Genomic DNA, 26911 nt, shown 5'->3' with positions numbered 1-26911 from the left:
ACTTGGGATTTGTATTTTACCTGCATTTTCATGATGGTTAATGTGGTCAGAACCGAAAATCCAGAGGTTCACAAAACAACCCAAGGGTAAGGTAAATACTTTTGAAAAGAACCAAGTAAATGATTTGTGTTATGTGTGTGCAGCCTCCATAGCAAAGGTGCCATCAAAGTGTTGGGTCAAATCAAATCAATCAGTTAAAGTGCTATAAAATATGAATGCAGAGGGACTAGATGAGATCTTGATGTGAATAATAAAATAGTCTATAAAGTACCTGAAATAAATCAATTTCCTTTCATGCAGCAAATACAAAATGCAGTATATTTCATATTAACTGTGGCTGAAGTGAAAATCTATTCAGATGAAGATACAGTATTAGAAGTCTAATCTAGTGAAGGACAACACTGCCTTAAGTGATCATTTACTTCACTGAAACCTAAGAGTGGGAGTTTTAAAACTAATTCAGTCCTCGAGATGCAAATAAACACTCAAAGTGATTTTGGAAGACATAGACATATCCTGGCACTAAGTTCTGTTGATGAAAATGGGGTTCAGAACATTTGTAGATCTTCATTAGATATGAAACTATGTTGAAAATATGGCCTCAAGAGTCTTGCAAAGTTTGATCTGAAAATGCTGTAATGGAAATGGCAATATATTTCAGATAAAAAAGAAGGCACAGCTTTCTTTCTCCTCAAGTAGTCTTTACTGTGATACTTAGTCCTATAGTTCAGAAAATAATAGAAGTGATGTTTTTAGTTAAAATGATCAACAAGCATTTTGATGGAAAGTGTGACAAGGGGAAAAAACCCCACCAATCCCCTTCCAATCCAAAACTCCCACTAAAAGCATCTGGCTTTACTGATTGCCCATCAGGAAAGGATTCTTTTAGTTATATATAATCCACAGGTCAAATTCATGCAGGAAAAAGGTAACAACTATGGAAAAAAAAAAAAGAAAAAAGAGGGAACCTATTTACAAAACCAGTCTTAGCTAACTGAAAATTATTTAAAAATTAGAAAAATAAACATCCTATTTATTTCTTCTAATCTCTCTGCATTATTCTGAGTATTTCTGCAAGTATACAACAGATGATAAAAGCCACCTGAGTATGTTTACTTCATCATTACAAGGGAACAGTAAATGGAGAACAGAGTTTGAGGATTAATCTTTGTGAGAAACAATCCAAATCAATCTCTGAGAGCTTCTTTCCTAACCTGCAATGGGAACAAACAACTCATATTCCTTTTGGAGGAAAATGAGATTTCTAAAAGAAAGTCAATGTGTTTACCATCATCAGCCTTAATTCCCGTTGTAAATGTGACAACTGAAATCCTTGACACACCTTCAAGTGACACCTGAGGGTGTTCTGTCTTCCCCAGAAATCCTCAGGAACAGTCAGTTATTTATTTCTTTATTCAGGATCTGACCTCCCCTCTGTGCTCTGAACAGACACAGCACGGGAATGTTTTCCTGGATGGTGCAGCACAACCTGGGGCTGAGCAGTGACCTCTCAGTGTATCCCAGAACTGCAGATGAAACACATTTTTCCTGTGGGTGTCTTTGCTTCTCATCCCAGTGTCTGCTCCGAGTCTGCCTTCCCAAGGAGTCAGCACAGAGCAGGGCACACACCTGCAGGCAGCAACTCAAATCCTGCCACCACTGTGGGCACCTCAGTGAGGCCATGGAATGCCACCTCTCCCTGCTTAGCCTTCATTTCAGTGATTCAGGATTTGCCCTAGATAAACTCCACAGGGCACAATGGATAAAGATATTCAAGGCTAGATTTGTGCTTCAGTAATACTGGTGCAAATCCAGAATTATGCTGGATTTGTATTTATCTGAGACACGAATGTAACGTACACAGGGGTTTTTTTACAATGCTACTGTCATGTTTTTGTGTGTATAAATGAGTAGATGGGAGTTTCCCTAAAACACGTTGCTCTTGTAGAAATGATTAAAGGACAAGATGAAAGAGAAAACACCTCAGCCAAATACTACCTGGAATTGCCAACCAGCTTTTTTTCCCAATGATCTCTTTATCTGGGAATTCTGTTTTACAGCTTCATCCTCAGCCAGCTACCAAACTTCTACTATTCCTTTCATATTTTGCTTTCTTGGAAGATGCTGCCTCAAGGTCTAATTTATAAATGAGAAAGACTGTGCTGTAATTCTCAGCAATAAACAGCGAAAATGTTGTCTTAGTGAACCACTGCAAAATACTAAATATTCTTTCCTTAGACTGTAAGTTTCTTTTCACTGATATTCAAAGAAAATTACAGTCTCTTGTGAGGGTTATTGGCCTATGACTTATTTATGTCACATAGTTTGTGCCAGCAGTTAACTACAGTATTGCTTCAGTGCCTGCCCTGCACAAATAGCCATGGTGGGGTTGAAAAACTACTATAAGAGCCAGGAAGTTGGGGTTGGAAAATAGTAAGTGCAGTTTTATTCCCTGCATTTTTGAGAGGAAGCCCCAGAGAAATCTGCACAAGTTGGAGCAGAGAAAAAAATCTCATCATGTTTTAAAGAAAATACTCTTGAAGATCATATCATTTAGTAAATTATTGTTGCTAAAAGAGGCTGTTTAGATAACTCAGCATTACAAAAGCAGTGCTATTTGTATAACAGAGATTCCCTAGCTCTAAAGATGATGGGACTCATAACACTCCTTGTAACCTCCTCCTTCAAGTGCCCCAATGTTCCAGCCAGGCGTTCTTGTTAGGAAAACTCTGAAGTGCTGGGGAGGGTGAAGATGCTACTGAAATGAAAAGAAAAAACCAAACCCAAAAACCAACCCAAGAGAGGAAATCATGAAACACACAAAGGAAGTGGTAGTGAGAGCAAAGACGAGTTGGGAATAAAGAGGAATCTTGTGGGCTGGGGAGAGGAGGAAGGGACTGTCATCAAGAACTTCCACAGCAATTTGAAGAAAGACATTTTGCTGCTTTTATCCCAAGCAATTACTCTGGAACTATCCCCTGTTAAACTGTATGTGACACAAAGAAAGCCACCCACGCTGTTAAAAACGAGAAGGAAAGATCTATTTGGTGAACAAAACTTCCCAGTCCTTCCAAGACAAGGCAAAAGCTTTTATTTAATGTTGTGGCTTGTTGAACACAGCTCCCAATAAACAGCTTTGGGGGTTTTTCAAATGCCTCAGCTTTGCCTCAGTGTGTTTAATCACCTGCAAAAGCTGTTTATTGCCTTGTATACCTCCCCATCATGACTATTATCCTTTAAGTCTGCGGCTTTATGGCGAGCCTAAGCAGGCGGGGACAGCCCTGTGTGCGAGCACGGCTGAAATAAACCCACGGAGTGCTCCGGACTAGGAGAGCGGAAAAATGAGCTCCACTAAGGCAGGGCAGGGACTCCCCAGCGCTCTGCTGAATCACAGAATCATAGAATTGATTGGGTTGGAAAAGACCTCCGAGATCATCAAGTCCAACCCTTGGGCCAACTCCAGTCCCTTTACCAGATCATGGCACTCAGGGTCACGTCCAGTCTCAGTTTAAAAACCTCCTGGGATGGTGAATCCACACCCTCTCTGGGCAGCCCATTCCAATGCCTGAGCACTCTCTCTGGAAAGAATTTTCTTCTGATCTCCAGCTTCAATTTCCCCTGGCAGAGCTTGAGCCCATCGTGCCCCCTTGTCCTATTGCTGAGTGCCTGGGAGAAGAGACCGACCCCCACCTGGCCAGAACTTCCCTTCAGGCAGTTCCAGACAGTGCTGAGGTCACCTCTGAGCCTTCTCTTCTCCAGGCTGAACACCCCCAGCTCCCTCAGCCTCTCCCCACAGCACTTGTGCTCCAGTCCCTTCTCCAGCCTCATTGCTCTTCTCTGGACCCACTCCAGCCCCTCAAGATCTTTCCTGAACTGAGGGGCCCAGAACAGAACACAGAACTGAGCACCCAGTGCTCCACTGTCTGCCAGAGCTGCGCCCCGACCACATGGGAGCGGCCAGAGAAGATCTGTGCGCTCCAGGAAATTATTAGGGATCCCTGAAGACAAAGCCAGAGACGGTCATAAAGGACATTTGTGTTTGCTTTCCTTCTGAAGGCTTCAGCTAAGGGGCTGTAGAATGGTTGCAAACATAGCAAGGAGTGCAGAACAGCCCGACAGACTGAATGTGGCACTTAGTGCCCTGATCTAGCAATTAAAGTGAGGTTGGATTAAGGGTTGGACTTGATGATCTCAGAGGTCTCTTCCAACCCAACTGATTCTAAGATTCTATGACAGTATTTCAATGAGATGATGTGATACAGAGCATTACAGTGCACTATCTGCGCATTTTCCAAAAGGACAGCAAGCCCAGGGGCAAGTAATCAGCCTTTTCAGTGTAAAGAGTAGCTCTGTCTCTTGCAACAGGCAGAGACAGATGGTTGAACAAAATGCAAATGTCTTTATAGGTACTTTGCAGGTATTTTTATGTTGGTGAAGTACATTAAATTAAGAAACAATCAAATCCAATAGAATAGAAAAAAATCCTGCCTTTTATTCAGTGCAGGGAACATGGGGGATAATTCCACCAAATACATGTTCAAGGAGACTTGTATGTTTCCAGGTTGATATACTTAGAACTGAAACCCTCTCCCCAAAGTTAAGCAGTATATTTTGGGTGACTCTGAACAGCTCTAATGGGCTTCTCTTATCTCTTATCGCTCTTAGCTCTAGAATTCCTTTTAACTTAACAATGTTAAAGCTTCAGGCCTCTAATCTAGACAGGTTTTCTGATTTATTTCTTAAAGCTCAGCCTGTGATCTAAACAGGGTTTTTGGTTCATTTCCTAAAGTTCATCCTACAGCTCCAGTGTTAAAAATTCCTCTTTGTCTAAAGCTATGCATGGTTAAAATAACTGACAAACTTGGCTACAAGCTAAAATAAAAAATTAATATAAATACAGGTCTGATTAAAAATTAGTAAAGACTATATGATTTTATGGAGAAGGGCTAAAATCCATTTTCTTGAGTGGTCCCTGTATCAGCACCCGAATACCAAGGCAGAGGCAGCAGCTGCGTTGCTGCTCAGCTGGAGAACAGTGACACAGAACAGTGTCCATCAGACAGAGCAGTGGCAGTGACACACCTCCCTACTCCAGAGGAAGTCCTGTCTCACTGCTCTTCTTGTCTTCTCTGTCACCCTTTGTTAGAGAAAAGATGAAAAAAAAACCTTACTAAAACTGGAAAACTAAAGCTGGTGTAAATTGTATATTGAATGCAAAGGCACAGGGCCAGACACAATTCTTTGTCTTTAATGTCCTGAAGTATTTCTGCACATAAGGCATTTTACAGCTATTGACAAGAAGGCTGTCAATTCTTACTCAGTAGAAATTATGAATTTACTACTCCCTGGGTGATTTTTAAAAAAATTATTTGCCTTTTATTTAGAACTTTGGCTGTTGAGTGGCTTTTCTATGCCAGGAAAATTTCAGCGACTATCTTTTTTTTCAACCAGGCTAATTCATTAAATTATGAGATTTGACTCAGTAATAATTTTTTAACTTCCAGTGATTTCTCAAGCCTACATTTAACAAGTTCTACTGTAGAAACATAGATTCAGTAATTAAAAGCTATAGCTTCACTATGGTATGCTGTATTTTATGCATTAAACTATTTTCTGTTTCAATTATGTTTGGCATAATTGAAACAGAAAATAGTTTAATGCATATTCTGCTAATTCCCCAACTACAACAAGGCTTGTTTGATATCCCCTTCTCCAAATATTCTCCTTTGATTGTCAAAAGTTACCCCACTGAATGTAACAAGATTCAATGTTAAAGTAAATAAGCAAAATGTGGCTAATGAAAGGTTAGGCCAGTGTGGTTTGTTACATCCTCAACTTCAAAAGCTTGTGAAGAAACTCATAAGAGCCTCCAAAAGCTCTGAATTAAAACTTGCTTGCAACAGGCCAGAAAAAAACTCAAAACCTCTGCAGAGTCAGTGCAGAAATTCAGAAATTGAAGCAAAGAGAAAGGAAAACTTTGCTATTTAAAGTAAAATATTACCACAGATTCTTTCCAGAAAAATGCTGAAACATTGTGTAGGTAGGTAGGGCTCCTTGAGAAAACATAATTTGGGCAGTTGTGGCATAAGAGGCCTAATGATTTTAATGTGTTACTTACTTTTAGGGATGCAGCATAAATATCAACGTCTGACTGTTGTTCTTCACCTAAATGGAGGGACTTGGACTTTAAATTAAATACTGCAAGCTGAGCAACTAAGGGTCAAAACCATAAAGCTTCTAATGCATGTTTATGCTGTGCAAAGTTGCAAAAGTAATTAAATAATCTTGATTTTTTAAAGAAAAAAATCATATTAAGTCTATTTAATGCAATTTCACTGCGCTTCTAAGATGATCAGTTGAATTAGTCAGATAAAAATTATGACCTTTGAAGCAAGGAATGCTGCAGATGCTAAATAACTGGTTTAATTGTGAAGTCAGCAAGGGTTTCCATAAATTCCAATCTATTATGAAAAAATATATTTCCAGTGAATGTTTAACCCTTTCATCTCATCAATGCCATTTTATCCAACTCACTGGGATTGTAATGTATCCACAATACGCAACCTGTATATTACAACTGACAACTTTCAGTCACAACTGACCTACTTTAGATGGAAAAGTTTTTCCTGTACTTCTAAATCTGTGAGAAGAAAATACTGAAAAGTTAACCAGTGAGTGCTCAGCTAATTTATACTCCTTGGCTATGCAGAACCTTCTCTCCTTTCCTCAAAGTACTACTGGTAGGGGCATATTTGTTACTGTATCTTGCCAGCAAATGTATTAAATTTATGACTTAACCAAGCGTGAAATTATGTTTTCAATAATAATTCAATAAAAGCTGCATAAGCTGGGAACAATTACATATCTCATTGAAGAATCCTGTATCACCAAGGTGTCCATTTCAGTCATTAAATAAAGTGTGATTGCCCATCTATAGTGCACCAAGACAGAAAGCTGATAGCCCAGTTAGCTTCAATGAGCCAACAGAGGATGCAGGTCATAAAGTTTATTGATTGGGCTCAAAATACCATAAAAAGCCAATGAAATGTAACTTTCATTTTGCAAAAAAATTGCAAAATATATCTCTTTAATGCTTTGTGGACTCTTGCTACTATGGCAGATCTTAAGATGAGAACTCTCCTTCTCATTCTGGAATTGCTGTTCCAGTTTCCTCGTTTGCAGCCACTTTCTGTCTGCTCTAATTGGGTGCTGCCTCTCATGCTCTTTGCAGGAGTATCATTCTTTTTCACAGCATTTGATGTGCAGAACTCCTTTCTCTATCTGTCTTCTGCTATTAAAAAGTGATTGCAGTCAGACTCACAGTAATATTTATAAAGTTTGTTGTAATAATTTGACATACTCAATATTTCATCTGGCACAGCTGGTTTATTCTCCCTTTACACACACCAGATGCTGTAATACTGTTCCTAATTTCTGTGTGGAGTCTTCAGTTAAAGGCTGCTGCTCATTTCCACAGCAGGCAGCTCCAGCTTCAGCTCACCAGCACAGCTCCGGCAGCTCCATGCTGCTCCCAGGGAAAGCACAGTCCCAAACCTTCTAGAGACAGCACATGGGATCTGGCAGAGGCAGGAAGGAAAGTCCAAGTCTGGCTTTCTGCTCCTCCCAGGAGCTCCTCTTTTTAGGAACCTCTTCAGCACAGAGTTCACTGCACATCCCTTTACTCAGGATTAGTTATGCAGGGCACAACTGGGCACTAAGAAAGGCCCAGCATTACAAGACAAAGGGTTTTATATGTTGAAATGAAACGTGGTTTTACAGCTAAAGGGCTTTCAGGGAAAGACAAGTCTAAGTGGAGGAGAGGTTATGAGCAAATTCCCTTGGCCAAAATAATAGATAATGCTTTAAATAAGATCATCAGAGAGCCCAAACTAGCTGAGAAAAGATACTGGATTGAGAATACCTCTTTATTAACAGCATTATCAGAGATCTGAGAATGAAACAGGTTTTTACCCCCAAAAATGATGGAGATGCAAGTGAAACACTTCCTGACTTGTGATGATTTCTGGATTCTTATCTAGTACTTTGTAAAATTTATCAATTAGCACAGCCTTCAATGAACAAACATTTTGGAATTTGTGCTGAACAAGGATATTCACAGCCATGTTTCTGAATTTAATATTTTTTGCTTATTTTGTAGGGGATGCAGGGCAGTCCCTGGTGGTCCAGGCAGGCACACAGACCCTCTGGCAGTCACTGAGAATGAAGGGTTGGTCCTTCCATGGGGATATTATGCCTTCACTTGCAGAGGTGAGCATTCATCATGAAAATGGCTTCAGACTTCTTCCTGCTAAATAATTTCTCCTCTTTCCTTGCAATGTTTTGGGAGAGTAGGAACAGGAGGTCATAAAGCAGCTGGACACATATAAACATCTTGGTGATATTTGCAGTGATATTCTAAGGGGAACTGAGTGAAACTTAATCTTCAAACAGCATTTAAAGAACATGACATTTGGAAAAATACCAGTCCATTCAAATATCCTGCTGTTTGGGCAGAGGTTTCCCCCAAACCATGGATGAAAGTGCAGAGATGCCCACCATGGCTGGCTGAGATCCAGCCAAGCTGTGCCAACCAAAGTACCCATTTTTCATGAATTAACTCTGCTTGTTCTGAGCTACCTTTGGTACTTTGGAGCAGATTCTCTCATGCCCCTTTGGCCTGTGAACCTTAACACAGAGCTGGAAGAGGATTTTAGCTGTGCCCTTGCTCTGTGAGCACCACAGTCCTTACAGGTGTCCTGGCACTGCACTTTGCAGGGGTTCTCAGAAGGCTTTGTGATGCTTTACCTCCCTGACTGACATTTATCACAACTAAGGATTTATTTCCAAATGCTGCAAGATCTTCTGTGGGAAGTTTTTGAGAAGGAAAACTCCTTGAGTGAGACACTCCTTGGGTACACTGTTAAGATTTTATCCAAGTTACATTCTCATCTGTTTATTAACTTCATTTTGCTTATGATGATGAGCCCCCAGTTCTTTACTCCCTGAAAGATCTGAAAAACATACATTTCTGCTGGAGAAAGCAGCAGCCAAACACTGATGTGGTGATGTTAACAGAGGCAATGTGCAGGATATGCAAATTCTTTCCTTAATATTCATCTACCTATGAAATTCCCAGTTTGTCACATAAGTCCTTGGCTTTGATAGCTCCTGCTTTTACAGACCCACACTGCTTTTAGTAAGTGCTTATGACAAAAGATACTGCAAATAATTCATTATAATAGTAACAGACAATTTCCCACTCGCCCCACACTAACTCCAGGATCTCCTGGCCACTTTCATCCAGCTTTGACAAAGAAGAAATCTCAGTATTCTGTGAAAATTGGGTAGAAGAAAAGATTAGACCAACTCTGTACTGAGGCCCAGGCAGGTAAAAGTCAGGTATTACAGAGTGCTGTCAGCAACAGTCAACTGGGCAATCAGCAGGTGCATTTGCTGCCACAAATGGACTTGGAAATAACCACTGCATTTTCTGCCTTTGTCTTTTAATGGAGGGGATCTGGGCAGTAGCAAAGTGATAATGGGAGACAGAGGCTGTAAAACAGCTAAAATGAGATTCTGTAGAAAACCAGGCTGCATTATTTCTTCCGTCTGTGCAACACTTTGTGTTAACAGAAGACTATTCAAAAAGAGGCCTCAAAAAATCAAACAAGGTACAAAAATCCTTTAGGACCAATATGTCGCTGCTTCAAGGACTTGGGACATTTGGGTTGGGACAAATGGGTGAGTAGATGGCACAAAGCTTGGCATGATAGTAGAGGACTATTCCATCCAAAACTGGCATACATCCGTGTGCTTCCAAAGAATATTCTTCTGTAAATATATATCTATAAAAGGAGTGTGGTGTAAGCACTATAAAAAAACCTGGATGCCACATCCATCTGGTCATGGGTAGAACAGTGGTGAGAAGATTTCAAACAGACAAGATAAAGTGCCAGAGTTTTAAACCTAAAGTTGAGATTTAGAGCATGGATTTCCTGCTGGTGGCTGATGAATCTGAGCCACTCTCCAATATCACTGCTTTGTCCATGCCAAATCCATCTTTGTAGTGAGCTCTGAGTGCAGAGCTCCTCTCTCCACCATTCAATATGTCCCTGGGCAACAGCAAACCAGGAGATGAGTTTAACAGTGTTTCTGTGCTATTCTAATTGAGCAATACCCAGTAAATAGCCCCATATTGTGTCAAACAGGGATTTACATCCCAATCCATCTTCAGGCTATGGAAACCACGGCAGCCTGTCCTTTTTAGTAACACACTCAAAGAGATCACAAATGTACATTTGCATCAAAAGCTTATGTCACTCAAAACCAGCCATTAATGCCCTTCACATAAATAATATGCTTTACAAAACTAAACATGAATACATTTATTTGGAAGGGCTGTGGTGATATCAAAAATACATTTGTATAATTCAAAATAATTCACATTTTAATACTTTTTTTTTCCCACCCCCAAGGCTTCTTTGCTCAGTACATTTGAACACTGTTTTAGGTAGAGGTCTTAAATAGTCCTACATGAAATAGGTGTAGATGAAATACTTAGTTAAGGCTAAATACTTAATTAAGGCAAAGTATCTTCAAAGGAGCTTTTAAGTGCCACCTCAGCACAGCTGTGCTGCCTTTGGCATAGCCCTGGAAGGTGCTGTGATTTAAAGTCATGTCTGTGATAATTTCTTTGCACTCTTTGTGTGGCAGGGAAGGAGCACTGCACAAGGTGAGTGTATGGATTTAATTCCATTAGTAGCAAATTCTGATGATATGCTGCCTCCAGCTGCTGGCAGGGGTACTGAAGAAAGGATGAAGGAGCAAAGGGTACACCCATTCATTTTTACCTTTAAACATTCCTTTTTAAACATCCACAGAGAGCATAGAGACACAATTTGTCCTTATTAGCCCTTGCCCACTCTTCTCCTTTCCCTTCCTCCTCATCCTCAGTTTATATCCCAAATGTGTGTGTGCCAACAGGCCATATTACTGTGTTCTATGCAACATCCTCTTCTGCCAAGCAGCCTCCCTGAGACAGGTGGCACTGAGTTGTTAAAATAAATTAGAGTGCAGCACGCATTCTTCTTCTATGCCAGTTAACAAGATTTATTTTAATCATCTTCCTCACATTTTATAGTTAAAACAAACTCCCCGATGATTTCTGGTAGGCAAGTTTGACTTTCTCCTCTTTTTTCAGCTTAAAAGCTACATTTCCATTGTCATACCTAACTTGATAGTTTGGGTCTGTTTGTTGCTCAGGGACACAATGAATAACCTGATAAAAGGCTGGAGATAAAACTGCTCCTTTATAATGGTTCAGTTGCAGGTTACGTAACACAAACAGGAGTTACTGATTCCAACCCTTCCCCCAGTGACACAGGGCCACCACACACCCAACAGCACCACTGGAGGCTGGACAGGAACAGCACAGCCCAAAGAAACCAGGCTACATGCAAAAGGATTATTTTATCTTCCCAATTTTCCTCAGAGATCTATAGCCCCCTGGAATGTACACCGTCCCTTACATCAAGAACAGTCTCTTACCCCTAATTTATGCACATTTTCCTCCTCTGCTCCAGAATCATCTGCTGATGGTTTGGATGACACGCAGCTTAAGTGTCCCCACTGCTCTCCCATCCAGATTCCAGTTAGATGAGGAGCTGCTGATCCACAGAGTTGTTTTTGATTATTAGATACAGTTCATTGATGACTGTTTTTCAGTTTTTTTCCCTTAAGCTCCTTTCTAGCATCTAATCCTAAAATACGTAGTTTAATTCTTCTATCCATAAGCAAACTGTGCCTGCTTCAATTTTCAACCATCAGGGATTAACAGCACAGGGAGGAGAAACAATGAACTCACACTTCTCTCTAACACCAAACTGCTGCTCAGAATTCTGAACAGCATATTGGAGTGCCAGGGCAATTTGTATTTCACCCTGGCAGCAGTGTCATTTAGCTCACAGCAGGACTGGCAAGTGACTATTGTACAGTACCTGCCCCAGGCAGAAAGCCCCACCAAATACATAGTGACTTCTTGGTTTGAGAATTTTGGATGAAAGTGAGAGTTATATTTAAAAAAAAAAAAAAGGAAGAGAACCTTTTCTCCAGTTTCCTTAATTTGTCAGGAACTGAGTCGCTGACAGCTCCCACTTCAGATCTGCCACCAGCAATCCCAGTGCCTGCTACTGCAGGACTGTTGGGAAAGCTGGATCAGTCCCTTGCTGCCACAACCAGACCTTCAGCCAAAGTAATCTCCTGCCCACATGGGCAGCAGACACCCAGCACACATTATAAAGTCTCCCTCTCCACACATCTCCTGGTGTCCTAATTCACACTGTTCTGGAATTCCAGAGCAATTCCAAACCCAGGTGATGGCAGCCACTGCAGCTACGTAGCTGATTAAAGTCCTGAATGTCACCTTCCTAAAAGGACTGATGAGCATAACAGGGAACCAGCATTGCTTTCTGCAAAGAAAAAGAAGTTTCCAATACATGTCATTTTGCCATTGAGCTGCAAACACAACCTTGTAAAATGTTGAGGCCAGGATTTAGCAGGGGGAGAGGGATGTGGCTTCTCATTAGTTCTGGTTGGCATGGCAAGTGTTTTGCCTCAGATGAACTGGTGGCAGCTGAACAACCACCCTATATATACCTGTACCTTCCTCAGGTATCCTCACTTTGATCATATGACTCAGCTTTTGTGTGCAGAATGACATGGAACATTCCCATTTCTTACGAAGGGCTCTCAGCTGACAACATTTCTTGGACATTGTGCCAAAAATACCCACTTCCAATGAAATCTTATTATGTCTTACTAAGTTTCACTGTTACACATTTATTAATGTTTGTAACAAGAACAACAACAAAAAAGCAAAGAATGAATCATCCTTCTGAGACCAGGAAATATGTTTTAACAGTGCTAAAATACAAAATTACATTTAATTTAAAGCACATGGTGTGAGAAGATTAGCACACCAACACTATAACAGCAGGACCAGTGTGAGAGAAAAAAATCTTCAGTCTTTTCATATCAGTGGTTATAGCCCCAAGTACTGAATGAGTACAAATACAAGATATATGTTATCTCTATTTATGCAAGACTTGAAATAAATATCCAGGTTTATAAATACACCCAAGTGCAGGATGAAATAAATCCAAATGAGATACTATCAAAGCAATGCACAATGTCTATCAGAAGATAGAAAAGGGGCATTAAGAACAATATTAACTCAACTATTTAGTGGTTGGAGGCCAGTTGCTGCTCCAATCTTTGAAGTCTCATCATTAGGAACTGAAAACTGGAAAGCAACTTATGGAAATAAACCTCTGGCTGAAGTGGTAAGGAAAGAGAAGTCCCAATACAGAGCTCTAGACCCTTAACATAAGTTTTTCCCTATTTATGGTCTGCTAACAGCAAAGTTTGCAAGTACTTCTGAAGTAATACTTAACATTGTTTTCCTGTTCTGAAGTCAATGATGAGGGTGAATAAACAAGTCACTTCAACCTGCTGCTTTCATTTCATGTTAATTTACTAACACATCTGAGAACATGCAATACTGTAGAAGCCCTAGAAACAATTATTTAAGCAGCAATATTTTTTATTTTTATTCATCAAAGTTTTTGATGTTTGCATCATACTGTTGACTTTCTAAAGCCACTCTAAATCAAAAATTGTATTATTAAGCCCTCTAAAAATTTATCACAAGTCAGTTTACGGATGACATTGATGTCTTATTGCTATCCATTCCTCCTGGACCATTTCTAACAATTCATTTTTTATATTCCTGCAGTGCTGAAATATGGTTCACACCAGTATCTGTCCTTTTAGTAATCACCAAAGCAAAGCCTGGCAGTTGTCATCTATTGCACTCTTGAGAAAAATGCTAGTAATACTCTGAATTGATTGAGCAGCATGGAATCAGAGCTAGCTGGCAGAGAAAGCATTTAACTGATTTCAATTCATAAATCTCCTTTCTCCTCTCCTGTTTTAGTTTAGAAGCTGCTAAATGTCCCCATTATCTTGTGAGGCATCGAATGAACCAATTATTTATAAAGATATTAATTTAAATAATATGTGATTGCATTCATTAATGTTCCACGTGAAGAGGCAGATGTATGGATCTTGCTGAGTAGCTTCCAATTATGCACCCCGAGCTACAGAATGTCTGTAACAGTCCTTGGCCAGCAGACATCGATTTATTTCTTTCCCCAGAGGTCAACATCAGGTACAATGTCCTTCCTTGTCTCAAAAATAAAGTGATTTTAAACAGAATTTTACCTCCTTTAGGCCACAATTTAAGTCCTTGAGTGTGACCTAAAATGATTATTAAGACACAGTGTCCCTGATGTGACAAGGTTTAATTAATTGGCAGGGATGCACTTGGTGTCTAAAGCAAAAACTGTTGCTTAAAATGTTTTTAGGAGAAAAAAGAAAGGTGTGGCCAAGAACTGTAGTTCAATCTTAAAGAATCTTGGAAATAGTTCTTGAAATTAAGCCCACAGAGAACCAGGAGATCAAAGGCAAATGGGCTCCCTTAAGGAGGAGGCCAAAGGCAGAGCTCCTGCACTGGGGAATGCAGGAAGGAATCCAGCAAAGGATGAGCTCAGGGCAAGGGAGGGGATGGTTAGTTCAGCCACCACACTCACCCAGCCAGGCTGGAAATCCCAGCTCTGCACTGAAACCCAGACTGTTTTCTGCCTAAATGGCACTGAACTCCACTGTCAGTGAAGTTACTCTGCTGTGCTGATGCTGATTGCTTTGGTGCTTCTGTGGCTCCAAAGCAAAAAGGCAGAAAAAGTAAAACAGTTCATTCTTTGGGACAGAATGAAGGAGTGTGATTTGCAAATTAATAAGGGTTTGCATTGTTTATTAAAAAGGACTGTTTATGTGAAAGGGGCTGCATGCTAAATTCACTAAAATGGATAATCAAGAGACAAAGCTGGGCCTGAGAGAGAACTGAAACCTGGGGAGTTTCCTCAAAAGCAGCATTTCTTCTGGGGAATTTATCTGCATGTAAACTCATTAAGTATCTTGTGCTGAGATTCTGGATCTTGAAATCCAATTATCTCTATCAATGACACTCAGCCTTCAGGACCTGAAAAGCCACTTTCTCAGGAAATGGAGAATCACACACACAAAATAACACAGCACAATTCAGACTAACATCTGATGGTGCTTGAATTGGAAATTGTGTGACCTGATACTGCCCTGCAAGCATTGGCCAGCATGTAAAGCAATGTATTATTGCTCACTGGAACTTTACTGCAAAAACTTGGATCAAAGTGGTATAAATACTTGGCAAATTGTATTGCCATCCCTTTTGCTCCTGAATGGAAGAATTCTCTTCTCAGCCTCACACCAGAAGATGCTATTTAGAGACCTGATGTGTAACAGGCCACAGACTGTGCTTTCCCCCCCTTTAGGCTTTGGGTAGGAAAACAGGGATGTTGTCCTTCCCACTCTCCTGTCAGACCATCCTTTCTTTAGAAACAAGACAAATACTATTTTATTTCCAAGTGGTCAAAAAAATTGTAGGAAAGTCTCAATCTGGTTTACTAAAAGGCTTCCATTACTAAAACTGAATTAAAACAAACTCTCTAAAGGAACAGGTTAGAAAGGTATGTGGTTAGGGTGAAAACTTTAGGCAGAAATTCTGTACTTCATGTCTTGGAACAGTTTTGGTCTGCCAAGGTGGAGAGTGAGAACTAAACAGGTAACTGGTTTACAGAAATTAAGCAGTGCACAAAACACGAAGCCCAAGGGAAATGTGTGGTAAGGAATGAAAGAGGTAAGAGGAAGTACTGAGTCAGTGATCACATCACAGGGATGTGTTATCTGAATTTCTCTACACTGGTCTTGGACTCTGTTCCTGTGGGTGAACCACTTCTGTTCCTTCTTTAATTTCAAAAGTGAAGAACACAAAGTAGAAATGTTGTTTTCAAAATGCAGTAAATATTTTTCCAGCTCAGATAAAACTGGTTTCTAATTTAATGTTAAAAAAATCTGTTAAAAATTTGAAGTTACTGTTCCAAGAACTGCATTGCAATTTCCTTCCTTCCAGCTCTCTTCCAGCTCGACTCTCCTCCCAGCACCCTTTCCAAAAGAGGTTTATAATTTTGACTGTGCATTGCTGTCTCCCTTGTTCACTGTGCATGTAAGTTAGCTTATTATAACTCTGATTTGAAACCACATCAAATCCCTTTTTTATTTATTCACCATTTTTCTTAGGATCAGTTCCATAAAATCCTTTCATGTACAGCATAATCACAGTTAAGTCTTGCCTAAGAAATGCCTCAGCTGCTGCAGCAGTGCTGAAAACCAAAGAGCTTCAGCCCATGTAAAACACACCTCTATTTTTAACATATAAAAAACATTACCAAAGAAGTGAACACAAATATACAACCTTCCAAATCAGATCCTCACTGAAGCTTTAACTATGAGCAAAGAATTTTTAATAAGGCATCAAAATTGCAATCTTTTTCTCTCAAAGGAGAATTTTGATTCAACTGTTTTAGAAACCTCCCTCAAACAAGGCACAGCCAGAACAAATCCTGTTCCTGTGACATGGTAAAAGGCCATCACTGCAGGATAACATTGGTAAGAGCACCTCATTATTGATGTAACACCTCCAAGCTTGTCAGTGCCTCCGAAATTTTATCAATAATCAGACATTTGCTTCACTCTGAGCTGGTACAAAACCCCAGCTGAATTCTTAGCATTGCTAAAGACACTGAATATTCTGAACCTCTTGGGTTCGGCTCAGCGACAACTTCCACGTTCTCAACTTTCATGTTTTGTCACTCTGTCATTTATAAATAATGTGAAATATGTAAGCCTTTACATAAATAGCAGTCAATAAAATTCTTTTTTTTTTTTGCCTCAAAATGAAAAACCTCAACACATTTCTGTCTAAAAACCAAAATGTACACATCACCCTGAAGTCTGGGCCAGAGCTGGAAGCAATCCTGTCCTTCAGTCATGGCAACGGCATCTTTTCCTCACTCCTGTGATGAAGCTTAACATCAATTCTCATGTATTTGCACATGTACCATCAGAACCTCCATGGGATGTACAGAGCACATTCCTAAAACCTCTGCTGTTTCCAACAGGTCTCTCATTTGTCATGACAACAAACAAAGGAAGATAAATCATTTTGGAATAACCTTTTGTTGGAGTCTCTGCCTGCTCTGATATTGAAGCCACAGAGCCTTTTCATCTGCATTGTTTTGTGCTGCAGGTTGAATAAGAGACAACTGCCTGCATGGAATAAGCAATAAAAACTTTAAAATAGCCTTTTAAGCACCCCCACATAAGGGAAACAACTCAAAGACATTACAAACTAATGAGTATTCCCACGACTGCTAACAGGTTCAAGATGTTTGATTTATAAAATAATTTCAGAATTGAAGTATCATCCCTTCAGCTGGATAAACAGAATTGATAAGTTAGTTATTTGAGAAGTGTCCTCAAAACACACCACATTGTTACTCTGCCTCAAAGCTGACAGATAAAAGTAAATGCTTTAGAAATATAAAATAAAGCACCTGTTTTTTAAGTCTGCTAACTTTTCTTTTGTACCAGAACATGAACACCTACCTTTCTCCCCCCTGTGTTCAGGCGAAGTGGAGTTAAGAAGGGATCAAAAATCATATGGCTGGTTTCAATATTGACAGGTGACTGTCTCTTCCCAACAGAGCAAAGATTCCAAGCTGAGTTCACCAAACCCCAAAAGGAGGGCACTGCAAAATAGAAGAAAGTGCAACTTTAAGGAAGGTCTGGAAAGGCTGGAGCAACACATGCAAGGCAGATGGCCAGGTAATTAAACTCATCAGGTTGTCTACACACACATTGAAATTGAGAACACGCAAACTCAGCTAGAACTTGGTATTTCAAACTTCAGACACAGAGACCAAAACATGCTGCTTCACATAGTTTTGTATCAGGAAAGAAGGCTGGGTTGGTTTTTATTCCTCTTTTGAGGGTACTTAGATATTATCCCATGTACAATAACAAACCGCTCCTTTGCTGGTATAGAGTATTTGCTGAGCAGTAGGAATGTGACTCACTAGTCCTTATGCTAACTCTGCATATATTCATTATGTCCTTGGACTGGAACTCTCCCACTCTACTCCACTTTTTTAAAAGTCTTCATATTCAGCAAAATTGATGGTTCTACCTCTCCCATTTCACCCAGAATTTCTGTTCCATTCACCCAAACCTGTCTCCAGACAAAGCACTGATCTAAAGAAAATCTTGTTGGCAAGGTCACAGTCTGGTGGTGAGAAAGGATAGTTCCTTCCATGGATGTGCAGTGGTTGGAACATGGAAGGGATCCCTGACTGTGGACAAGCTGAGTTATTTTCTGCACCCCTTACTGGAAAAAAAAGTGATGTAACTACATATTAATTCTTATCAGGTAACTGCAGGCTGTAGGTCACACTGCATCTCATCTGCAATTTACAGACAAGATCGACCTGCACTACTCTTTGGGTGCTGAAAAAATTTCTGACTAAATGAGTGAAAAGCAGCCACAAGACACACAGAGGACACATTTAGGTTTGTGACTGCACACAAGACAGGGAACTTTGACTTGATCAGAATTGTTCTGTAACTCTGTGTAGCAGGTGGAAGTTTCACAGGAGAGGACGTTGTTGCATTTTTTTTGCTTTATTTCTTCTTTTTACATGTTGTTAAAAGTTTTCATAGCCTCTAAACCTCCAAATATTCCTCTAATGTACAAACTGTGTGTGGCAAAGCCTACAAAGCCAGCCTGGGGAAGGCTGTGGCCCTGGGGCAGAGGCACAGGTGCTGTGCCTGGTGGGTGGAGCTGCAAACAGCCCAGCAGTGGCTACAAAAACCTTGGTGGTTGCTGGTATTTAGGACTTTGCAGGGTGTAGTTGCTCCTGCTTTGCAGTTTTTGGCTACTCTGGTGGGAGCCAAGTAGAGTTTGGGCTGGATTAGAACCCACTTTTTTAGTAGACAACTCATTGGAAGGATATTCCTTGGAGGGGAGAAAGGTGGAAAAGACCTTCTGAGTAGTGTGGCCTTAGGAAAATGGCTCATCTTGGTGAGTGTTTTATAGATCTCAGTTCTTCCTGCCCTCAAAGTTTGAGTGTATGCAGGTGTAAAACTTTGGTTGGGTTGTTTTATAGCTTTGTGTAACTTTTCTATAAAAAGAGATAAAATTTCTGGGGGATTCTTTGGCTGTTGCTTCCACAGCAGAACTGCAGTGTGGGTGTCTATGCAGGAGTGATGGAAAGTGTTTTGCAGCTGTTGACTATCTGGCTACTCCAGGAGTTCATGTGCTACTGTCCATAGATGTTACTTCTATTACAAAATAATCTGAAAACTCAATTTTCAGCCAAAACCTTTTCTTTCTTTGTGCCACTCTGTGCAGCTCCAGGTGCTTCACATGCAGGTGCTCTCCCTTAGTCAACACTGACATGGTACAGCCAGCAAAGCTTAAAGTTTCCCTGCACACAAATTTGAAGTGACTGTGTGCTACTAAAACTTTAAATTCATTTTTGACATATCTTTTCTTTACACCTGAAGCAGCCACCCAAATGCTCAACTCCTCTCAGTATGTAGTGCATGAAACCTCCAAGGAGGGATGGTGGTGTAACACTTTACACCTCTGAAGCAATGAGCAGGGAAGAACACCCAAAAATGGTCAGAATTATGCCAGTACTTTCATTTGAATAATAAAACCTGTGTAAAATCACCCCAAAGAAGGTCAGTGGAAGGCCTTTAAAATGAGCGAAGCTTTCTGTGAGCAGAAAAATGAATTGGCAGTATGGCCTTAAACATTTACTTGGCTCCTCTCTTTACCCTCCCAATCAATTCCCACTGCCATTGCCAGGCTATTGAAGTTCACAGAGTATATAGATTGACAGGGCTAATGCTTTGAAATGAATAAAATAAATGCAAAGCAATTAAAAATAAACCAGCACACACTTAATTATTTGGGCTATTTTTTTAAAAGAGAAATACCATAGGAGCTCACTTGTGCTTTTGTCAGAGAGAAAATCCCTCTTTACACAGAGGCCTAAAATAAAAGTTTAGGTTAATTGAGATAGCCTGGTTTCCCTTGATAAATCCCCTTGTGGTGTTATCTGTGTTGTTATTTAGAAAAATGAATTAATGATGAAACTGCAGAGCTGTAGGATCAAGAGGGAAAACATTAAAAGGCAAATCTGTTGCTTCAATGGTTTCAGGTATTACTAAAAAAAAACCCATTCTGGTCAGAAATACTGTTGGTACTGATAAAAACCAAATGTTTAGCAAGCTTTTAAAAAATAAATAAACAAAGTAGACTTGATAAGTGCAATAAAATGGCAAACCAAACAGGCCAGTCCATTATCTTCAAGCTGATAGTAGTTAAACAATTTATGATGTAACTGGGGTTGACCCAGAAAGGCTGCACTGGAAATACCTGCTAGGAGGGAATGTTTTATAATTTTATTTCTTGTTCTGGCAGGGAACTGGCACTCTGTGCTGTGCCTGTCCCAACCAGCCTGTCCCCAGCAACTCAAGGACATGGAGCTCCACTGCTGTGCTGTTGCCCTGCAAAGGTCAAGGTTGTCACCACACATGTAAGTCTGTGCTGCAATCTTTGATTCCTTTCTAAATGCCTTGGAACTTGTGCTTCCCAGCCCCTCCAGTATGTGCTTCTTGCTGGTTTTTGTTTGGGTGCACAATAAGAAAGGGCAGCAATGGTGAACTTCCCCAGTGATGAGAACGACTTTGCTTGTGTTTCAACCCAAGGTTAATTAAGGATGACTGACCTAAGACTGCACACCTAAGTTAACTAGTGGATGGGGATATTAAGCAATATTAATGTCTGATTACATTTAATTACAGTAATTAGTGCTGCTGCTTAGATGCTCAAAGTAATCTAAAAGTATTCAGAACTGTAATAGAAAAATCTAAGGAGGTTCATGTAGGAAACTAAGGCTGAAATTAAACACAAGTACTGAATTAATTGTTTGGTCTAAAGAAATTATTGCATGCTTTATTTTCATAAAAATCTAGTCGAGTATGGGATATACTATTTCTTTGTGTGGACTTGTGAAACATCTTAGCAGCAGCCTCTGGCTCCTGTGCTGTGCAGGAGCTGCTCTAGTTTGCATGCAGCCCACAGAGCAGCTGCAAACCTCATTGAACAGGGAGCTCCAGCTGCTGGTTATTGTACCAGGAGTCCACACAGTGATCGTGGCATCTCTGCCTTCCTCTATAAATCCCCCTGAACTTGCACTGCCTGAGAGCTGAGCTTTTGCAAACATATTGCACAGACATAAGGTGATAAGTTTTTGTGTGATCAATGCCCTCAACCTCCTCACAGCAGAAAAAGGAATTCAAAGTTGATTTCCTCTGTCTGTTGATGCACTATGGACAACAGACTTTTGAGTGTGTTATATGGTGAGAGGGATTACTTATATTTTATATCCACGCAGAAATCTCTGACATCTTTATTCAGTCTGTATCTTATTGCAGCTGCTCTTTTTTTCAATTTACTGGGAACAATTTATATTGAGATATATGGAGATGCTCTAGTATCAGCATGACACAATAGAATGAGGGATTCTGATGGCTTTTACCAAACCTATGCATAACAACAGTGAAATAATAGCAGCTAGGACAATAAAGCAAGGATTGAATGCTATTCTCCTGGTGATGAGTACCAAGGATTTGCCTAAATAAATATGAGCCTCCTCTCTCCAGGGCAAAAGCAATGAGTGTCCCATAAAGGTGCCCTTCTGCAGGTACAGTAAACCTGCAGATGAGCATAATGGTATTGCCTGCAGTGTGTGTTGATGGGAACAGGCTGAATCCGTGCTGGGAGAGGAGGCAGCAGCTCTCCCAGGATGGGAACACAGGTGTGTGCTGTGTAGGACATCTTAATTGCTCCATCTTGGAAAAAAATGATGCTGGACTCAAAGGTCGAGGTTGTGAAAGGGTTGTGGATGGGTAACCAGTGTTAACTGACCCAGTCTGAGCAAGGCAAGGACTGGGCTTTAGGAGAAACTACATGGAAGCAACACTTTTTTGGTGTCATAAAATGTGTAGATGTGGTGCTGAGGGACATGGTTTAGTGGTGGATGTGGAGTTTGGGTTAACAGTTGGACTTGATGATCTTGGAGTTCTTTTCCAACCTTACTGATTCTATGTTTGTATCATAAGTATCAGACTACACTGAATTCAGTATCTCTTCAGGAATGAAAAGCCTTATGTAGTTGATTTTTGTGTAACCCAATGAAGAACTAGATAAGAATAAAGAAGCTTGTGTAAAAAGAACATCTGATGGTAAAAGGGACACTGGAATTCTAAGTTTTAAGGTGTTGTGGGTTGTTCTGAGCCTTTGTTTAAATAGGGCCAAGAAGGCAACAGGCCCCAGCAGGGAACGAAAGGGAGTGGCCTGAAGTAAGGGAGCATCCTTCAAAAATGCTGTTCAAATAAGAGAAATGGAAAAGATGATAAACTCTGACAAGCTAAATATAGAAGTAAAATAAGACCTGTGAAAAGAAGATATTGAAGAACAATTTTTCTAAAGGCTTAAAAGCCACTTAAAACATTTTTTTAAGAATATGAGAAACAAGGATCCTGACTGAGTCTGTAGGACCAGCTGGTGGTCACTTTGTAAGAGGAGCACAGGAAAGATTAAGTGGCAGCAAAGCTGTATCAGACCTTTCCTTGTATCTTACAAAGGTGCCAAGGGACATTCCCACACAGGAGCATCTTTATAGGCATTGAATCTGAGAAACTGTCTCAAAATTAAGTGTCAGGAAAATGACTTTCAATATAAATTGGTAAATCAAACAAATTCATGCGGGTCATTCAGAACCCCACAATGACTTCAGTTGCTAAGCCCTCACAATCTGCGTCAGTCTTGGAGAGACAAAGACTAACAAATGGGATCCAATTTTTATGGAGTTTATTTTTCAGATTTTTCCCAAGGTACCTGCTCCTGTGTCAGTGTCAATAACACGAGATGGAGTCTAGCCAAGACAGTAAAGCTATTTCTGTGCTGTCCTGCAGTAAGACTGTCAATTCCTCTTTGAAGTTTGCTCAACTTTCAAGAGCACAGATTTTCTGAATCTCAGTTACTCCAGAGTTCATGAGTTTAAATGAAAGGTGTCAGCTTATTCAGGCAGCAGATCTCTGTTTATGTTTTGAAGCTTTGGCATTGGCCCTGGCAACAGTGTAAAACACAATCAGATTGTATTTATGAAGTGATTATTCTTGCCCTGTGTAATTACTGGTCCCTCAGATAAAATCTCAAGCTACTTTATTGAAGCTGGGAATTGAAACCACAGAGAGAATCAGCTATCTATGTACATCAATAAAGCAGTCCATTAATTATTTCCACCTACTCAGCTTGAAGAAAATTACCATACTAATGCCTCTGGATAGCCACATGACCTGCTCTGCTTCTACATAAAAGCCAAACGTGAAGTCATAAAGGCTTGGAGAGATAAATCAGGGACACCAAAGAAATGGGAGAGGATAGAATGGCATTCATCTCAGTAATTGGTCACAGAAACCTCCAGACTGCAGTAATATTAGACAGTATCACAATGGTTTCAAATTTGAGAACTGAAAGTATTCTGATTTCTTTTTAAGAAGCAAAGAGTTGATAGCTGAAATAGATCCTCAAGAGGAAGACAGCATTACCACTACTCAAGAGATAGTAAAAATATATTAAAAATTCTCATCAATAAATCTTGAAACATATTAAGAAAATAAAATTGTGAAGAACTCTTAACTTCATCATACTATATACTGCTAATTCCATATTCCTAATTCCATACTGGTCTGTTCAAATGTCATCTTCCTTCTCTATGAAGGATTCTCAATGACAAGAAAAGTTCAACAACTGCACTGGTAAATGAGAGAACACAAAACTGGCAGGGGGAAATTAGGATTTAGGATTCTGGAAAGATTGGTTCTTCTAAGAAGTGGTAATTTTCTGCTATGCCTTGAAGAGAGACATCCTGCAATGCCCTCTTCAATTTACCTTTTAAATTCTAGCAGCTTATTTCTGCCTAATTAAACATTTTCTTAAATTGAGAGTATTACCTGGGAAAAAATATTTAGCAATCACAATTAGTGACCTCTAGCCTTGCAAAGCTTCTGCTTGTTTTTATCTCCACATTTGGGACACCAGTGCAGAACACAGTTCCACTTCTTTCATTACAGTGATTAAACCAGATTAGCTCACTTCTCTAAATTACGTTAATTTTGGGGTAAGGAGCAGTTATACAACAGTATGTAATTACATTGTTCTTTGCCACACCACAGTGAGTTAACACACATACTAAAACTATACAATCAAATGCTACTTTAGTTCTTCTGAAAAACAGAGGTCAGCTGCTCCTAAAGGTGCTTCCAGAAGCTTTTCCTACTGTCTCTTCTCTTTGCGTAATTCGTGTGGCAGGAGTAGCAAAGTGCACCCACAGGCAAAGGTGTATCCAGGCCCAAAACTAAGCAAGGTCAGTAACAACCTTCCAGGGCCATGGCTACTACTAATCTGAAAATATGATGTGCTTCTCTCTCATTCCAGTCAAAAAGATGTTGGGGAAGTCTTGGGGAAAATGGTCTTTCCATGTAATGTGAGTGAAGTTCCTAGTGCTGAAAGGTTTGGCAGAACTATGCAGGAAATGGAAAAGAAAACAGATTAAAGGACAGTTTGGTTTAGAGGCTAAAAAGAAAGTGGGATGTTTAGTGGAGTTGGCACAAATTGCTCATTACAGTGTCAGTCTTGAGCAGAGGAAATCCTTCTTGGCAAAAGAGCTAAAAATGAAAGAGAGGAGAGGAAGGGAACACCCTCTCCCCTCTTTTCTCAGCACAAGGCACTGGGGGTACCCAGGGGTTGGATCTGTGCCTGTCCCTGCCTTTGTGGGCACTGAGCTCCCTGCCCAGTGCCTGGATGTGTGATGAGTAAGGAGCTGCACAATTCCTTGCCACTCAGCTGGCACTTCTGGTCAGGGTTGGTCAGTCCCTCAGTCATCAATCCCTGCCAGGGCTCAACAGATTCCCCTGGAAGCAGGTGAAGAACAAGTTGGCAGTCACAACTGAGCACATTTGCCTGACACTCACTGTAATTTGGGGGGTGGAAAAGAGGGAGAGTTCGGCCTGGATTTAAGTGTAGACTGAAAGGGAAAAAGATGAAATGCAAAAAAAGCTGTGATGGCCATTCTGGACATTAAATAGGGCTTTGGATTGAAATGCAGGAAACCCAGATTTGGAACTATCCTTTGATTTCTAATCTTTTCTCTTCACATTTCTTCATCTTTGGCTTTTCTGCCTGTGCTGTAAAACTGGGCTCTATGGCTGCTGCTATTACAGTGAATGACTGTTCTGAGGCAGGGTGAGTGAGATGTGAGATTTTAAAGATCCAGAAGAAAGGTGAAGAAAGCTTCCCCTAGATGAAATTGGAACAGAGGAGAAAGTTCTTCAGAGAAAAGTAATTTGGAACTTATTGTTTTAAGGAAAGGACAAAGACTGCTTATCCAGCAGATACCTTGAGCTCTGTTCTGTAGATTCAGCTTTATTTTAATGTCTTTGGGATACTATCGATTCTTCTGCTGAAAAATATAAATGAAAGAGGGAACATAAAAAATAACAAAAGACAGCACATTTATTCTATCAAAAGTGCTCTTTCTGGGTATCCCAGTGCTTCACAGCATCTTGTTACTAAAACAAACATGACTCTGAAGTAACAAGCTGGAATTTAACTATTACCAAATCTTGTGCATGTCTGAATTTTTTAGTGCTTCCTTTGTTAGGATGAATTTAATGAGCATCCCGGTCAGAAATGACAGGGCATTAAGGGATTCTGTTTGGAGGATGAGGTGTAAGGAGCACCCAGCAGGGGTTAACCAGTCCCATCCTCCAAAATGTTTGTCTGCAAGGGCAGCCTCTTGAGAATTCCTTGTAGCTCTGCACTGTCTTGGTTTCCCACAAGACTCTTACAGGTAATGACAGCCAGGAATGCAAAAATGCTCTGACTCTGCTGACTTGGAAAGACAAGTGAGGAGCAAGCACAGAGTTCACCAGTGAGTGCTGCAGTTTGTATCCATAATGACAGTTCAAGACAGGAATAGTGATGTGCTGTGCTCTGGGGTTTTTCTGGAGTAATCATGTTTCTCTGACCCCATCCCACAGGGCTCTGCCTCTGCTGGGGATGCTGTTTCCACAGTGAGATTACCAAAACTCCATAACTTTGATTATTCTTGGAAAGGCCAGAAGTCCTGAGGACAAGTGACTCAATGCACTCACTCACAGGCTGGAAAAAGTGTTGTCTGGGCAATACTGATCTCTTTGAAGTGCAACACGGTGCTGCCAAGACACAGTTCTAAACAGAGGCATTACTACATTTTTGTAACATATTTTGGAATAGGAAGAAACTTTGGCCTCTCCCCAGATGCTACATCAAACTGTTCAGCTAACTGCTGTCCAGTGATTGATCTCTCACTGAGTGGTCTACCGGTTTTCCACTGTGTGGTGAGGATTCTGAAGGTCTGATATTTGTTAGGGAAGAGTCTGGTCAAGCTGACAATCTGCTGTACAGGCAGCCTCTGCAGATGGGCTGCTGCTGGGCACAGGCTGCTCAGAGAGGATTACTTGAACAAAGCTCAGGGAGACAGAGTGCCAGGACATTGTGGACTGTGTGGTGGTGGAGGCCCAGGGAGCTGCCTCCTCTGAGCTGCAAGAGGGTGACACCATCATGCTCAAGTGGGACCCTGATGTGCTGCTGCTCCTGATCTGACTATGCCTGATCTCCCTGTTCACACACACGAGTACAGACACAAAGAGCCACTGCCCCAACTGCTCTGGAACCCTCTAAGTGCTGGCAAACACACAACTACATCCAGCAACTGAATCCCCAGATCAAACCTGCTCGGAATGC

At 40.5% G+C, this 26911-nt stretch overlaps 1 protein-coding gene across 2 annotated transcripts in view; it reads right to left on the bottom strand.

Annotated features, from left to right (window-relative positions):
• CA10 (carbonic anhydrase 10) overlaps positions 1-26911 on the bottom strand; it is a 176773-nt gene that overhangs the window by 88907 nt on the left and 60955 nt on the right. For both annotated transcript variants that reach the window (XM_071573875.1, XM_071573876.1), the window contains one exon: positions 17599-17741. In XM_071573875.1, coding sequence (XP_071429976.1) covers positions 17599-17741 — 143 coding nt within the window. The remainder of the gene's footprint in view (positions 1-17598; positions 17742-26911) is intronic.

The sequence above is a fragment of the Pithys albifrons genome, chromosome 19 (genome assembly GCF_047495875.1).
Source record: "Pithys albifrons albifrons isolate INPA30051 chromosome 19, PitAlb_v1, whole genome shotgun sequence".
Lineage (NCBI taxonomy): Eukaryota > Metazoa > Chordata > Aves > Passeriformes > Thamnophilidae > Pithys > Pithys albifrons.
Note: the sequence above shows the minus strand (reverse complement) of the source record. Positions and strands in the feature narration are given on the sequence as shown.